At 41.8% G+C, this 17,831-nt stretch overlaps 1 protein-coding gene across 1 annotated transcript; it reads right to left on the minus strand.

The window, feature by feature from the left end:
* Positions 1–13,304: 13,304 nt before the first annotated feature.
* On the minus strand, positions 13,305–14,402 carry LOC147388450 (F-box protein At5g49610-like). Its single transcript, XM_086418251.1, has one exon. The coding sequence runs from the start codon at positions 14,400–14,402 to the stop codon at positions 13,305–13,307; it is 1,098 nt and encodes a 365-aa protein (XP_086274377.1).
* Between the last annotated feature and the right edge of the window lie 3,429 nt (positions 14,403–17,831).

The raw sequence follows: 17,831 nt of genomic DNA on the forward strand, positions 1-17,831 counted from the left end.
CCCGGAGTGGAAGGAAGTAAGAAAAGGCGGAGAGAGTCGAACGAGCAGTCGTGGTGGAAAAGAGGCCGGGTGTATACCCCGCTCAACGAAAAACTATCCGTGATACTGAGGCACATAAGGGGGGAGCCCGACTTCGTTCAGCCGCCACGGGGGTATAAGGGAAAACCCGGAAAACCATTCTGCGAGTATCACGAGGCTGAGGATCACCCTACTGAGGACTGCTACAGGCTGCGCCATATCATCCAGGATATGATCGAAGTAGGGAAGCTCAAGGGTTATGTCTCCGCGGGAGGAAGGAGAAGAGAGGAGACTACCGAGAGAGCTGAGCGAAAGTCCGAGCAAAGAAGGCCAGCTAAAGGGGGGCGTCGAGAGACGGAAGAGCGCAGGATAGTTCATACCATCACAAGATTATTAGGGGCCGAAGTGCCGTCTAGGCGGGAGATTCGAGAGAAGGTAAAAAAGATCCGACATATGGTCGGGGTTAACAGTGTGGCGACAGGAGTACGGGTAGTTGGAACGACAAACCCCGGGGCAGATCCCCGGGCAATCGTATTCACAGAGAGTGACCTAAGGGGGACGGCAGGGCCCCATCAGGACGCGTTAGTAATCGCGCTCCCAGTGGGAAACGTCGAGCTCCGAAGAATACTTGTGGATTCGGGGAGCGTGGTGGACATTCTCTTCCTAAGCGCGGCTAAGAGAATGGGGGTTTCAGGTAGTTTGGAGCCAACACCGACCCTCGTCTATGGGTTCAACGGTGCCGCTAGCAGTTCGGTAGGAGAAATCACACTCCCGATCTCGGCAGGGTCTAGAGTGGTAATGACAAGATTTGTGGTAATAGATGCAGACTCGGCTTATAACGCGATCTTGGGCCGGAGATGGATACACGAGATGAAAGCAGTCCCGTCAACCTATCATCAAGTTATTCGATTTCCGGGTAAGGAAGGAATAATGGAAATCAGGGGAGATCAGGAGATGGCGCAGAGGTGTTTTCACCTGGCTTTGAAGCAAGATCGAGGCCCCGAGGCCGTCCCACCGAAGAAGAGGAAGGTAACTCCAACTGTCAATGAATCTTCGTAGCAATTACAGAAGCAGCCGCTGCGCGAGCAGCGAGTAACAGTTGAGGAAGTCGAAGCCGTGGATCTCGGGGGCGATGGAGGATAGATAGTTAGTGTTGGTACCACGATGTTGCAGGAGGAGAGGGCAGCACTACTCCAACTTCTGAGGGCAAACAGGGATGTATTCGCATGGTCATTGGAGGACATGTCTGGGATCGACCCGTCGGTGGCGTGTCATAGATTAAATGTTGATGAAAGCTTCCGACCTATTAGGCAGAAGCCACGGAGGCTGTCGCCGCGCCTCAGGCAGGGGGTGAATGAGGAAATCGAAAAGCTTTTGAAGGCCGGGTTTATCAGGGAAGTAGAGTACCCAGAATGGATAGCGAACATAGTAGCAGTGCCGAAGAAGGATGGAAGGGTGAGAGTGTGCATCGACTTCACGAACCTGAATAAGGCGTGCCCAAAGGATAGCTTCCCGCTGCCAAGGATTGATAGGTTGGTCGATGCCACTGCTGGACATGAGAGAATGTCGTTTATGGACGGATATTCGGGGTATAACCAGATCCCCCTAGCGGTGGAAGACCAGGAACAGACATCATTCATTACCGAGCAAGGGCTGTTCTATTTTAAAGTTATGCCGTTCGGTTTGAGAAATGCCGGGGCAACTTACCAAAGACTCGTGACAAAAATGTTCGAAGGATTGATCGGGAAGATTGTGGAGGTATATATCGACGATCTGTTGGTAAAAAGCAAGAGAGCGGGAGACCATCTGGCAGACCTTAAGCAAACATTTGATCGGCTGAGGAGTTTCAAAATGAAGTTGAATCCGAAGAAGTGTGTCTTCGCCGTTTCCTCTGGGAAATTCCTCGGACACGTTATCACCAGGAGAGGGATCGAGGCAAACCCAGACCAGATCCGGGCGTTGGTAGAGATGCCGAGCCCCGCCAACCAAAAGCAGGTGCAGAAGTTGGCAGGGAGAATAGCTGCGCTAAACAGGTTTATCTCCAGGGTATCCGATCGATGCCGCCCGCTCTTCGCGTTATTACAGAAGGAGAAGAATTTTGCATGGAGTACGGAGTGTGAGGTAGCCTTTAGCGACCTAAAGAGGTATTTGGGGCAGCCACAGATCCTTAGCTCTCCGGAGGAAGGAGAGGAGCTGGGGATTTATCTGGCGACCAGTCCATCATCGGTAAGCTCCGTTCTCTTTAAAGTTGAAATGGGACGGGAATATCCTATTTATTACGTTAGCAAAACGTTGGGCGTATCGGAGGTTAAGTACACCAGGACGGAGAAGGTGGGATTGTCGCTCGTTTACTCGGCACACAAGCTCAGGCCCTACTTCCTTTCCCACCGCATCCGGGTTGTGACGGACACCCCGCTGAAAGAAATGATGCACAGGTCCGAAAAGTCAAGGAGGATGGCGAGGTGGGCTGTAATCCTCGGAGAGTACGACTTACAATTTGAGTCCCGGACAGCAATAAAGGGGCAGGTATTGGCAGATTTCCTTGCGGATTTCCCGATTGAGGATCCGAACTAGGAAGAGTTGGAAAATGAAGACGAAGGGACGGAAGAAGTGGAGCTATGGGACAAGCAGGCAGGATGGAGAATTTTTGTCGATGGATCGTCAAACTACTCAGGCTCGGGGGTGGGAATAGTAATTGTAACACCGAGCAATGATAGGTTGGAAAAGGTAATCAAACTCGGGTATGGGGCATCAAATAATGAAGCTGAGTACGAGGCAGTTATCCACGGGCTGAGAATGGCAAGTGAGTTGAAAATCGGTCGGGTAAAACTATGCACCGACTCTCAACTCATAGCCAACCAATGCAACGGGAAATTTGAAGCAAAGGACGAACGCATGGCGAGATACCTGATCTCAGTCAAACGAGAGATTGAAAAGTTCGACCAAGTGGAGATATGCCAGATACCCAGGGACGAGAACAGGCATGCAGATTCATTGGCTTACATTGCCTCAATGCTAGGAGAGACGGAGGGACGGTCTTTACCTGTGGAATACCTGCCTATAGCAAGCATCGAACATGAGGAGAAGGAGTGCGCACAGGCCGAGAGAACGTCGGGATGGATGGAAAAATTCACTCAGTATCTGCGCTCAGAGGTTCTGCCAGCAGACAAGGGGGAGGCCAGAAAATTGCTCCGGCAGGTCGGCAAGTACACTCTCGTTGGGGAGGAGCTGTATAGAATGTCTTTCGGGGGACCACTTCTTAAGTGCCTCTCTAAGGAAGAGTCCGAGCTCATAATGGCGGAAATCCACGAGGGAATCTGCGGTAATCATTCGGGAGGACGGTCGCTCGCCAACAAGATTATCACTCAGGGCTACTTCTGGCCAAGGATGCAGGAAGACTGTAAGAGGTATGTGAGGACCTGTGATCAATGCCAAAAACACGTCCCCATGCATCTGCAGCCAGCCAGTGAACTCCACCCTATGAAGTCACCCTGGCCGTTCTCGATATGGGGGATGGACATTGTGGGACCTCTGCCTCGGGGAAAGGGGGGCAAGCTATTCATCCTAGTAGCCACGGATTATTTTACTAAATGGGTGGAAGCTGTTCCCCTTACACGGATTCGAGAGGAAGAAGTTATCAAATTCACGTGGGAGCACATCATAACGCGGTTCGGGATCCCTTATGCACTGATCTCTGACAATGGAACTCAGTTCAAAGGCAACCGCGTGCAGTCGTACTTCAAGGAATACGGAATCCGTTCTCTGCAATCGTCGCCAAGATATCCACAGGGAAATGGCCAAGCTGAGGCATCAAACAAGACAATCCTCGCGAACTTGAAGAAGAAGCTGGAGGAACACAAGGGAAGATGGGTAGACGAGCTACACAGCGTCTTATGGGCATACCGGACCACGGCAAGAAGGGCGACAGGTTTCACTCCGTTCGCACTAGCCTATGGAACAGAAGCTGTCATTCCCACCGAGATACAGATTCCTACAACAAGGACACTGGTGGCCGAGACAGAATTCAACGACGAAATGGTGGCTCGGAATTTGGATTGGTTGGATGAGACGCGGGAAAGGGTCATAGAGAGGTTGGCACGGTACCAACAGGTTTTGAAGAGATCTTATGACCGGAAGGTACGTTGCAGGGAGTTCAAAGTCGGAGATATGGTGTTACGAAAGGTATTTTCTAATACCAAGGAAATTAATAGTGGCAAGCTCGGCTGCAACTGGGAAGGACCATATATTGTACGAAAAGTCGGGGAAAACGGCGCTTACTACTTGAAGACTCCGACCAGTGATGAAATTCAATCACCATGGAATGTATTCAATTTAAAGAAATATTATCAATAAAGTCATCTTTGCTCAACAGCCCTGCTATCTAAGAAAAAGCCTCGGCCCCTCCACAAGAGCCAAGCCCAACTGGGGAGTTGGTCTAAGGAAAAGCCTCGGCCCCTCCACAGGAGCCGAGCCCAACTGAGGAGTTGGTTTGAAGGAAAAGCCTTGGTCCCACCACGGGGACCAAGCCCAACTGGGGAGTTGGTCTAAGGAAAAGCCTCGGCCCCTCCACAGGAGCCGAGCCCAACTGAGGAGTTGGTTTGAAGGAAAAGCCTTGGTCCCACCACGGGGACCAAGCCCAACTGGGGAGTTGGTCTAAGGAAAAGCCTCGGCCCCTCCACAGGAGCCGAGTCCAACTGAGGAGTTGGTTTGAAGGAAAAGCCTTGGTCCCACCACGGGGACCAAGCCCAACTGGGGAGTTGGTCTAAGGAAAAGCCTCGGCCCCTCCACAGGAGCCGAGCCCAACTGAGGAGTTGGTTTGAAGGAAAAGCCTTGGTCCCACCACGGGGACCAAGCCCAACTGGGGAGTTGGTCTAAGGAAAAGCCTCGGCCCCTCCACAGGAGCCGAGCCCAACTGAGGAGTTGGTTTGAAGGAAAAGCTTTAGCTTCTATACGGGAGCCAAGATAAACTATGGAGTCTAGTTCGGAATCGGAGCCCCGGTTCTTTGCTAACATCAAATCCATGGAAAAATCTTATAATCGAACCTAAGGACTTAGGTATACTAAGCTATTTCGTTTGTTTTTTTTTAAGCGATATGCCTTAACATAAAAGGAAAAGGAAAGAAAGCAAGAAGGCACGAGAGTTAACGAAAAATGAAATATTTATATATTTCCATTGAAAATTACACACAAAGTTACAAAATTGTGTTACAAAAAAAAAATCAAGTATCCGCGGCAGGAGTGGCTTCGGCTTCATCGGGGACCTGCTCCTCGGTCGGAATAGATTGATCTTCGGTAGGTGGCTCGGGGGCAACGACAGTTTCAACTTCAGGAATCACCTCTGGCCTCTTCGCAGCAGCCTCGGCTTTCCTAAGCTTCGCTTTCAGTTTGTTGTATGCCGCCTCCCAGGCTTCCTCCGAGGAATCCAGTTGGGCTTGGAGGGAGTTGAGTTGGTCTTGAAGAGCTCTCTCTTGCTCCGCCTCCTTTGCCTTCACTAGCTCCTCCAACGAAGAAATTTTCCCCTCTGCTAGAGCCAGGCGGTCTTTATTCTGCTCCAGCTCGGATAGTGCGCTATCCAAGCTTTTTTGGAGTTTTTGGGAGCTGGCCGCAGCCATATCCCTCTCAGCTTGGAGCTGAGATATGTGACCCTCCGCGGATTTGAGGTCCTGCGCGGAGGTGTCGCCGGCCTCAACGAGTTTGGCCACGGCGTGTTGGACCTGGTAGAAAAGAAAAGCAAAGCGTTAGAAAGATACAAGCGCAGCGAAATAGCATCAAAACAGAAACAAAAAGTAGAAAACTTACCAAGGCCAAAGCTCGGAAGGCCTCATTTGAAAATTTTGTCGAATCGCCGACAAAACTACGACGCACCTTCTCCACGTCCCGCGGAAGCGCGGACGCGTCGAAGATCGCCCTGGCAACGGCCGGATCAGATAAGGCAGAATCCTTATCCGATACCGGCCTACCCCTAACTGATGGTTGTACCAGCCAGGGGGGAGGGAGGGGCAGGCTTCCCCTACGAGCCGAACCAGCCGAGGATGTGTGCAAAGGCTCGGCTGGTTGGATTGAGGCGTCGGCAGCTGGAGGGGGTGGTAGCTGCATCACTGCGGCCGGGGCTCTGGAAGGGTGAGGCCCCCTCCTCAGCCTTTTAAGTAGAGGCTGGTGGTCCTCTTCTTCTTCTTCTTCTTCTTCTCCTTGTCCGATGCAGGAGCTCCCCACCACTGGGACCCCGGTAGTTGGTGTCGGCGCAGCCTCCGCGATTTCGTCCTCGGAGTCGGAGTCCAGGACTGGGGGAGGGCGCTTGGATTGGAGCGCCATGCTCGGAGGACGGATGGTTGGTGGTAGGAAGGCGGTGGCGTAGTTGTAGAGCTCGGGAGTCGACAGCAGGTGATTGATCACCACCGAATCACTCGGGAATTTGTCTTTACTCGGAGCTGTGGAAACAAGAAAAGTTTGAAGTTAGTTACCAAAAAAAAGAGAAGAAATTGAAAGGGTGAAGGAAAGGGAATTAAAGTGGAAAGTTCACCTTGGGGGTTGAACGAAGGGTGGGCCAGAGAGGGAAGCTCGTCACCAGGAACGCTCTCCCATCCTCCAGATATCCGAATTGGAAACAAGAACCATTCCTTGTCCGAATCGGGAAGATCGACCAAGGACGGCTTCCCTCTCCTCTTAGATAGGTAGAAGAAGCCCGGTTTGTTCGGACACTTCTTAAGGACGAATTGGGCCCTTATGTCCCATAGCCCAAGCTGGAGGCCATCCTCCAGCCTGCTGTTCATGTGCTCGCAGGCGCTAATAAGTCGGAAGAAATTTCCACTCATTTGCCCAGGAGCCCTCCTATAAAAATTCAGGACTTCCCGAGTCAACCTGCTTAGAGGGACTCTGAAACCTGCCCTGAATTGCCCCCAGTGTACTATTGTAGTACCTGGGGGACTTTCCCTGAGGGACGAGGCCTCGTCCACGTAGGACATGCCTACGCTGGCTGGGACACCAAATGTGTCCCTGACCACCTCTAGAGGAGGGCGAGCAGGGGCGTGGGATTTTCCCTTGGCCATTTGGATGTACAGAGAAAAAAGAGGGAGAAGGGAGAGGAGAGCTGCCTCTGTTTTTCCGTTACCTTCCTTTGACTCTGCACTTCGATTAACCGGACACCTCAGGCGGCTGAACGGCACAGCAAGGGCGCGGCGGAGGCACTGGCAGAGGCAGGGAGCGCGCGAGGGGGCGAACGGGCAGAGTAACAGCAGGAAGAGTGAAAGTGAAAATGAAAATAAGAGGTAAATGGGATATTTATAGATAAGGAGGACCTCGAGATGTGCACTTAGGATCAACGGACAGGGTTTCTCGAGACAATAATGAGGCATTAAACGCTGAGAAAACCAATACGACCGTTCGACCCTTTACACACGAATCGATGCCACTCTCCGGGCGCCACGTGTACTCTTTGTAATAATTGCGCCGTTTAAACCAACAGACAGGGCGCGAACTGCGATAATAGCCCAACCGACCGTCGCCCTCGAGAAGTGGGAAGGCCAAGTAACGATTCGCCATAAAGATATCATTAATCTTAGCTGAGACCCAATAAGAGGCATCCACGTGTCAATTTTTGATACTAATATTCCCGAGTACCCGATCATTTTGACCGAGCCCTCGGGAGGGGGTATTGTGGGGGAAAATTCTTGAGCACGGACACGTGGCTCGATCAGGGGCCAAGATTAATGATTTGAGGTCGTAGCTCGGTTTATTAACCCCGACGAATGCATGTATTCTAAGCTCGGAACTGTGCCATCAGCTCGTAAGTCGGTATGACGGGTCTGACAGATGAGCCTGCAATAGACAGCCAGCTCTAACAACCCACGTCATGTCAGGCCAACTCTGACTTTCTCAGAAGTGATGGGGCAGTTGCAACAACTCCTGCAGCTGACATGTCAGGGAGTAAGCTAACTACCCCAAGTCACCTCAAGGGGTGGCACAGAAAACGATCAAGTTGAACGCCTATATAAGGAAGAAAACTATGGGTAAAAGAGGTTCGAATTCTCCTTCTCAAAACACATTACATTGATCAATTTGGCTAACTTGATCGTCGGAGTGGGCTGTCTTGCAGGTCCCCCGAGCTGAAAAGAAGGAAAGTGTAGAGCCATTTCGTGCATCTACAATACTTAAAGATATATTTGATGTTGGAGTGATCTTCATGGGTGATTGAACATAATTCAATCAATGTGGGAGATTGTTATGTTTATGCTTTTATCATAGAGTGGTTGATTGCATTAAGTTGTGCAAATATTTTGATTCCTTTAATATTTTACTTCGTAAGCAACAAATCATTTGCAGTGCAAAATTTGTGAACCAAAAAAATCTCTTGCAAAATCATTTTTTGTGCGTGATCATGTCGATATATAAAATTTGCAGTAATTTCTACTTATGATAAAATATGGGAAATAGTTTAACTTCTTCAAACTTTGTTAGATATTAACTCCTAATTTTTCTTGTCAAAAAATAAATCATTCTTGAGGTCTTAAGGTTGAAGGAGATAGAATTTGGAGGTTGAATGTGAGTGAATATTTATTCTAGAGATTGGATATAACAAAGTTTTTTTAAGGGAAAAAAAGGGGAAGGTTTTTGTCACAATTTTGAAGATGATGGCATTTAGGGCACTTTAGTTTCCCAAAAAAGAAAAAAAAAACAGAAAAAGAAGGAAAGGCATGTTTCAATTACCCAAAGAATTATGATTATTTTCATTTTTTTATTTTATTATTATAAGGATTTTCCCTCCTACTTATAGCCTAGCAACCATCATGCACCCCACGTTGAATTATGATAAGTATTTTTATGTTATTTAGACATTACCTCTTTCGATTATGTTGATTATTTAAGATTTCTCCTATTTTTTCAAATTGATGTTATACCCTTTGACCTTGGTGTACTTTAGAAGACAAATAAAAAATGATGTAAATACCCTTATCATGGACATCTGGACAAAGACCTTTAGATTTTCTCCAGAAAGACCATCATCTTCAAATCACTTAGTATGTGGGGAAAATACTTTTAACTAATGCAATTTCATCTTCAAAAGGAATTTTTTTTCTTTTTTTTTATTGCAAAAATTGAAGTTTACTGATTTTTGGCGAGGAAAATCAAGGATTTAACCCACCAATGGGTTGCCTAAGTGGTAAGGGCAAGCACATGAAGTGCGGGTTAGGCGCACGTCACGGGTTCGATTCCCTTCTTGGGTTTTTCTCATGATTTAACTGGGGGACCATGGTGGTGGGCTGTTGTGGTAGTCCTCCCCGAGATTAGTCGTGGTGCGTGCAAGCTGGCCCAAACACTCGGTTAGCAAAAAATAAAAATAAAATCAAGGATTTACAAGAGATTGAAGATGATATATATTTAGATCATTTTTTTTTTATTCAATTTCTCCGAGAACACTAAGGTATGTCATCAGTTTGAAACTACTAGGGTATCTCAAATGTTTACAAAAAGATGGAGGGGTATATTTAAATAATCTATATTTTTTTTATTAATTTTTTGAATAAGAATTTAATAAATATTTCAATTTGTAAGGTGTGACTATATTATCTAGAAGTGTTAAACTCTCCATTGAGACACATTTTTCTCTTGAACATGTGTGTGGTATCTCACTCTTTGTTTAATGGGGTCTCATTTGGTAGTTTCTAATATCCAATGTTTTTATGCAAAATAATTTTCCAAAAACAAATACAAAATCCAGATGAAGTTTTAACTTTTAAGTAAAATATATTAAAACTAGGAATCCATACTATATATCTTTGAAAAATAAACTGTTAATAAGCAAGTTATATATTACCCTTATCACAACGCATACATGTAACATGAATCAAGTATGATATATCCCTTCCATATGTGTATCTGCATGCCACAGAGCTTGTAAGTATGGCAGTGTCATGGGCCGAGAATGTATAATAACATATTTCATTTAGAGTACAGGATTGAAAACCACCCCCCACACCTCAACACATACCATGTAAGCCATAAACCATGGGATTGATGCCAAAAATAGCCATTTTAAAACTTTCTTAGAATGGAGCATGTGTTGAGGTGAGGTAGGAAGGTCTCAAACAATTTCACTTGTAGTTTATAGTTATTATTCAGTTCGTATAAAATCCTAAATAAAAAAATACAAATAAGTTTTATATTGGCACCCCAACTTTTAAGTTTACTTATTCTCAATCTTTCACTTATTTTCTTTATTTTCAATGGGGATGTAATAAGTAAAAGTTGGGGTGCCAATAGCAACTCTCATCAAGAAAACACATTCTCATTCCACAAGACTCCTCTCCCTAATCAAGATAAGAACATATTAACATGTGTATAATTATTTGAAATATATTAGTCTACTCGGTTATTTTTTTGGTAAGCCTAGGGAGTATCCCCACCTTAGGTGAGACTAGTCTACTTAGTGCACACAACATCCCACCCTATCACATGTTATAGTAGGTAAGTAGTCACTTTACGTGAAGGGGCATATAGAGATTTAAAGACACAACCTGGGGAGCAAACCCAATCATGTCTATTGGTATCTTTCCTCTCTAACAAACTTGTTAGCTTAAGATTTATAGGTTTATTTGGACAATTCTAAAGGTCTAGAAAGACATCAATGTTATTTCTATAAGAAAAAAGCAGTTTCATGTTTTTTTTTTAGTTCTGATAATATGACTCCCCAGGTGCCATACTCAATCGACTCGTGGACAAGTTTAGGAACTGTAGATCTGTATGTCTCGAGATACACTTTTTTATGGGAAAATGCAATTGTGTATCTTGAGACATACAAAGCTACGAGGAGTTGATTGAGTATACCACCTGGCAAATCAAAAAGGAAGAGACAAGTTATAAAATAAAGTAAGAAACCCTTATCACAAGTGATAATATATGGTATGATATAACTCGATTGGATGCTTTCGTTAATATTAAACTCAATATATTCAATTATAAATCTAAAGTTCATGAAATAAAATAAAAATCTCTTACATCTCAAAAATATTGAATTACAAAAATTCCCTTAATACCATCTAAAATAATAGAGAACAAGATTCAAAATCAGACTGAAACATGAAAACCTCTTCAATTGTTCAATTGTGCAGCACTTATCAATCTTGACATCGATTGAATTTTTATTCTGGAACTTGTACCATATCAATTTATTGAAACCTTCTATAACTGACATGGCTGTATTGTTTAGTGCAATGAGTTTATTGTGAGGTTCTTCATTGTTAAGGGTACCCAATGGGTAACCTCATTTGGTAGTCTCCAATATCCCATGTTTTTATGGAATATTTTTTACTTTTAAATAAAATATATTAAAACTAAGAATACAAACCATCTTTCAAAAATAAATGGTTAAGAAGCGAGTTATAAATAACTCTTATCACAGGCCATACATGTAACATGAACCGTGTATGATATCCCATCCATGTGTATCTGCATGCCAGCGTGTAAAGTGCCCATCCAACAGTATCATGGGCTGAGAATGTTTAATACACCATATTTCTTTCAGAGTCAGAGTCTGGATCCTATGCACAGAATAGAGGATTGAAACTCACCTCGCACGTCTCAACACATGCCATGTAAGCCATAATATAAGGGACTGATGCTTAAAATATCTCCTTTTAAAAATTTTCTTAGATTGTGGCATGTGTTGAGATGAGGGAGGAGGGTTTCAATCCTCTACTCTGGGTGCATATGATCCCGATTCTTTCAATAATCGTGGAATAAGAACAATTCCAGGCATTCTCTATAGATAATATAGGTTACTTTTTATTTTATTTTAGTTTTTGATAAATTGGGCTTATGCAAGCTCCACAGACAATATTGGTTATTTTTAATTCTAGTTTTTTTTTTATAAATTGGGCTTATGCAAGCCCCATAGATAATATTGGTTATCTTACATAGTTTTTTGATAAATTGGATTTAAGCAAGCCTGGTAAGTTTAAACAACATCCATTTAACCATTTTAATAGAAAGAAAAAAAAAAAAAAAACAACTTAAAACAGTTATATTTTACTGACTGTAAATATTTTTGAATGTGTTCTGTCCAGATAAATAAGACGATTTCTTCTCAAGTTTTTGTAACACACCCCTATTAATTTTTGTAATAATTTAACTATTTTAAGATTTTCAAATACAAAGTTGATTTAGCTAATTTGGTTAAAAGTGGTATACACTTTGCTTTTAACTATTTAGGTGTTATCAAGCACGAAAGTAACTTTTTACTTGTTTAAGTATATTGGGTATATCCAACACACAAGTGATGAATTTTTAACTTGTTATCTAAAATATTTAGTCCCACATCGTCTATGAGAAAGACTAACTATGTCTTTATATATTATCTTGCTTTACTTGTGTGATAAGGTTAGAAAGGATAAGAGGCCCACGCGTACACAGGGTCTAAGAGGAAAAATTTAAGATTGCAATTGGAGTTTGGATCCATTGATCTGAAAACCTTAATGCACTATTGTCGACCAATTTTTCTCAATAATTTGTTACTTTAATTTGTAAGAAAATCATAATCCATGTTAATTGGGAAATCAAGGTATGATCATTTAATTGGGATTTATATCTCCTTTCAACAGTCATTGCTTCGAGAGATCATATTGTACCAATCAATTTCCTCCAAATTAACTTATTGGATTCTTATAATCTCAACTCACACTTGAACCTCTTCATCAAAGAGACAGTTCAAATAATAGGATAAAATCAATTTTCTTTAAGATCAATTATTATTTTATAGGGATTAGTACAAATTTATAGAGACATGCATATCTTTCTTGGATATTTGTGGTATGTCAACCAGGCATGCCAACCAGTCTTTTCTTATCTCACTTTTTGGCATCCGATATCCCATGTCTTATTGAATGGTTTTTAATATATCTTATATATATATTAAAATTGAGGCAAGTCATAAATAAATTGAAGGATATATATGATATATGATATAGAGTCCTAATAATATGACTCCCCCTTTTGACAAACGCCCCTTACACCCCATCACAAAATCGTAGATTATTTGCCCTGGGATACATAGAATCATAAACTATTTTTCTTGTATATCTCAAGGTAAATGATTTACGGTTCTGTGATGAGTGCGTTTGTCAGAGGGGAGCGTCATATTATCACGGTTCTATTATATAACTTCTTTGTACCTTGGTTGCTTTACTTGAACATTAAAATCAATATATTCAATTATAAATCTAAAGTTGATGAAATAAAATAAAAATCTCATACATCACAAAAATAAAGATTTACAAAATTTCCCTTATTACCATCTAAAATAATAGAGAACAAGATTCAAAGTCAGACTGAAACATGAAAACCTCTTCAATTGTGCTGCACTTCTCAATCTTCACATCGAGTGAATTATTATTCTGGAACTTGTACCATATAAATTTATTGAAACCTTCTATAACTGCCATGTCTGTATTGTGGAGTGCAATGAATTTATTGTGAGGTTCTTCTTTGTTAATTTTTTCGAGATTAAGTTGTTGTTTCTTAATCCATACTTCTCTCGTATAATCCATCATTACCCATAGGTTTGCAAAATTCCCACTAACACAGAAGAGTGCAAGCTTCCCTTCGCATTGCATTAGCACCTTAGTCCCAGCATCATCATCATCTTCATCTTCTTCTTCTTCTTCTTTGGGTAGCAACATTAGTTTCCAACTTTCTTGACAAATATCGAAGACAAAGATGGAATTATTATTTGTAAGCCAATGAAACGCCCCTGAAGCAAAAATTGAAGGATCCCTTTTCAGAATCACATGGTCGGGCAATCTTACGTCGGAAGATCGCCTCCATGCCCAACCTTTTGAATCAAAGATCTCACACTGAAGATTGTTGCACCCAATCGAAGGCTCCGAGAATCGAACAATTTTGAATCGTAGCAGATCAGATTGTACCACCATTGCTGTTCCTATTGTAAAGTATCGAGTCTTGGGATTGGGGAGATGTTTCCATTCTCCTGTAGTAGGCTTGCAGACAAAGTATCTAGGAATTCGACTTCCTTGGCTAACACATAGTAATAATCCTTGGCCCGATGATGCTACGATCTTCACATCACGTGGTAAGAAATCAAGTGATAGATGAAGAGTAGTAGTCGTCGAAGGTGAGTGAGGGATTGACATAAAGGTTGAGGAGTATACGCACTTCTGCACACTTTGAATGAAATAGCCAGATACAGTTGGAGTTCTTTCGCAATGAAGGCGAGTGAAGTATGATTCATGGGTGAATCTCTGCCATTCCTTGCACACCAATCTGGACCGACGAAGTGTCTCGAACGATATTCGAGTTACAATCTCGAAGATGATATCTGAAGGTAGATCATCACTAGTAGAAGAAGAAGAAGAACTTACTTCAAAAACCTCCATTGTTCTCAAAATTCGATTTCTTTCTTGAAAGTATTTGATTGTGAGTTAGAACAAGAGAATCTAAGAAACGACTTAGATTTATATTAGTTGGAATTCAGGTAGTTAGACTTGGAAACGAACAAGGAAAGTTTTTTTTATTCCTTTTAGGATTCTGATTTTGGAATTTTCTAATTGTAACTGGAAAGTCTTCTGTCGGTCAATACTTTGCTGACGTGGCAAGGATACAGAATTTTACATCCCATAAAAGATGCACAGTGACGTGTATCCCGAGGAAAAATCTATGTCCGTTACCACGTCAGCTGAGTGAAAACTTTCTAGTTACAAAATCATCATTCTCCCTGATTTGGTGACGTTCTGATCATGTAGTCTTGAAAGTTGGCATCCCAACTTTTACCTATTAAACCCTAATTTCTTAAATTATTTATCACTATCTATTAAAGATTAAAACGTACCCTTCAAATCTTAACTAAGGCTAACCTTACTAATTTAGTAAGATTTCAAATCTTACTAAGTGTTATTGAGTTCATCTTCTGGAATCCTAAAACATGATATGAGGCTATAAGATTGTAGACGGCAAAATTCTATGAACATCCAATATTTAAAAAAAAAAACATTATTTTTCATCGTTAAATTTTAAGTTGTGTGGGTGGTTTGTACTTAGTAACCGTACATTTTTAAAAACTTTGAATCAAGCCCAAAAAAATGGACTACCCAAATTGGTTTTGAGCCCAATCTTGAGCATAATTAAGCCCATTTTGTTCCTCACCCTATTTGACACTCTTCTTTACATTTTGCTGGAAGTTTTAGAATATATTGTCATTTTGCAATAATTTATTTTGGAGTTATTTACAAAATTCCATTACACAATGGAACAAGAGAGTGATATCTTGGACTATCAATTGGGCCGATTTAGATGGTCAAAATAAGGATTAGGATTAAATTTGGGCTCAAAATTTCCAGCTCATTAAATTTGGGCCAGATAAAGGATTAAAAGTTCCAGGCCCAACCCACTACTATATTGTATATGTCCATTATATTAAGTAAGATGGATAGTATTTTAATCGAAATTTGGTGGATTCATGGTTGCTATCAAAATCGTACTGCAAACTGATTCGGTTTGTACCAGTTCGTGGTTCGGACTAGTACCAATGAATTGGGTAACACTTGGCCAATTCAAACATGATAGGGGTGTTGGGCTTCTTTAGGGTTGGGTTATGGCTAAGCTAAGCCCAAGCCCACTCATTTACAACCCTGTTTGACCTGAGCAGGAGATTATTATCAGAGATCTTAAGATATTCTCAACCTGAATATAGTTATTGCTTCTTCATAATTTTATGGGGAGTCGCGATTGAGTGACCTCAACCTGGAACTTCATATTATACTTCTTGACATGACGGTCGATAGGAACTATAAATGTTTTTTCACTTGTTTCTCGATGAAAAGATTTATGGTTCCCATTCGCTTTCACATCAAGAAGTGCAATATGAGGTTCAAGCCTGAGGTCACTTCAGCATTAGTCTTTTATGAGGAAAATTTTGTCATTTATGAGGTTAAAAAAACAAAAAGTACCCATCAAGGGTTAGCTGAAATGGTAAGAGCGACTAGGTATGCTCCCAAGTCACATCTTCTAGTCTCTATATGCCCCTTCACATAAAGTGGCATATTTAACTGCTGTTATGTGCATATGGACAGCATGTGTGGCCCACCAAAACAAAAAAAATGATCTTCAAAAAAGGCTAAAAAGGTAAAATTTCAAATGTATTCACCAAAGAGTAGGGACCTGTTTTTTAAAATTCATACAAATAAACTGAATTTTTTTTCAAAAAAGAGAGGAAATAATCAATTAGCTGAATTTACATTTATACCCTTATTTTCAAGCTAAAAATAAAATTAGGGCTTTTTCATACTATTATGAGAAAAAAAATGTATAGTCATGATAATATGACTCGCCAAGTGGCATACTCAATCGACTTCCTGACATGGACAAGTTTGGAAACCATAGATATGTATGCCTCGGGATACACTTTTATGGGGAAGTGAATAATTCGTATAACCTTGCTTTTTAATTTTCTAAAATAACCTTTTATTATGATATCTTCAAGATGACCAAAGTTAATATTTTAAATGACAGAAAGTACTAGCTAGCTTCTTAGTTGGTAAAGTCTATGGGTGATGATACTAGAGACCTGGGTTCAAACCTGGTCAAGATCGAGTTATTGAGAATATTAATATGGTTTTGCTAATCAAAAAGAAAAATTTACAAAAAAAAAAAAAAATCCATTACAATATAAAATTAACTACAATCCCAAACCCTAGTTTATAATACTACTTAATCTAATGATCACAACCCCACTTAGACGGATCTTAGCCGACCGATTCCATTAAATCAAATTCAAATCAAGGGAACCAATGGGGGAATTAAAGGGCTATCTTCAGTCTAGAAACCAAGGCAAGTGTATCTATAACTGGGCCAAGGCCCATCCGTTTCCTAAGGTTCAAACATTTTAAGCAAACCTAGCCCAACTCGATGATAGTTAAAATGGTCCAGGACAGTAGAAATGTGCAACGTAACACAAAAGCCCAATCTTTATGAAGACAACCCAGACCCTGGCCTTAACATTCAAGCCTGAACTTCTCATTGGACGTATAAAGATAGCACAGGCCCAGTCCTATCGGACATATGGCACTAGGAGTCCATCAGGCATGGTTTGCCCAACAACATTCATATCCTAGGAAGAAGCCTCGGGAATGAATGATTTTATGAAATGTGATTTTTAATACTGGACACAACATTCATATGAACAAGTGTTAGACGTAGTGGTCAGGGCCTCCTTTTAAAAGAAAGAGGTCTTAAGTTCAAGTCCCATCGTCGGTCACAATAGGATTTATCCCGACTTACCTGGACAGTGTGGTTTGTGGGGTATTATGTGTAGTTGGGAGATTTGGGTTAGATATGGTGTTCTAATAGGTCATTTGTAAGGTTGTGCCACTTAGAAACATTATTTAATAAAACTTTAGTCTTTTCATTGGTAGCAACCAAGAAACCTCTAATTTGGCTTAGTAGGCTAAAAAAGTCGAATTATCATTTTTGTCTGTGGCAAAATTGCTCGGTCATGTTGTGGATTGTGGAGCCTGATACTAAGGGTCAATAAGGATTTACTGTTAATCAAGCCAGGTGTCACCGCTGGGGGTGCGAGTATTTTCGTAATTTCATTGGCATTATGTACCCTAGGGGTATATATATTTATTTTTTTCAGTGAAATGTTGTAATCTGAAACTGTGTTTTTTTCTCTTCTTAGTGGAATCAGTGTGATCCGTGGACATACCTCAATCTTGAGAGAACCTCGTAAATAATTTCTGAGAAAATCTATTTTTCAGATATCATTTTCTTTAAAAATAAAAATAAAAATTTTTCCCACAATCATAAGA

Source organism: Akebia trifoliata, chromosome 12, assembly GCF_017979445.1.
Source record: "Akebia trifoliata isolate Shusen 1 chromosome 12, ASM1797944v1, whole genome shotgun sequence".
NCBI classification, from domain to species: Eukaryota; Viridiplantae; Streptophyta; class Magnoliopsida; order Ranunculales; family Lardizabalaceae; genus Akebia; species Akebia trifoliata.

Excerpts from the sequence above, each read along its gene's own strand:
- LOC147388450 (XM_086418251.1), bottom strand. The coding sequence starts at position 14,402 with ATGGAGGTTTTTGAAGTAAGTTCTTCTTCTTCTTCTACTAGTGATGAT.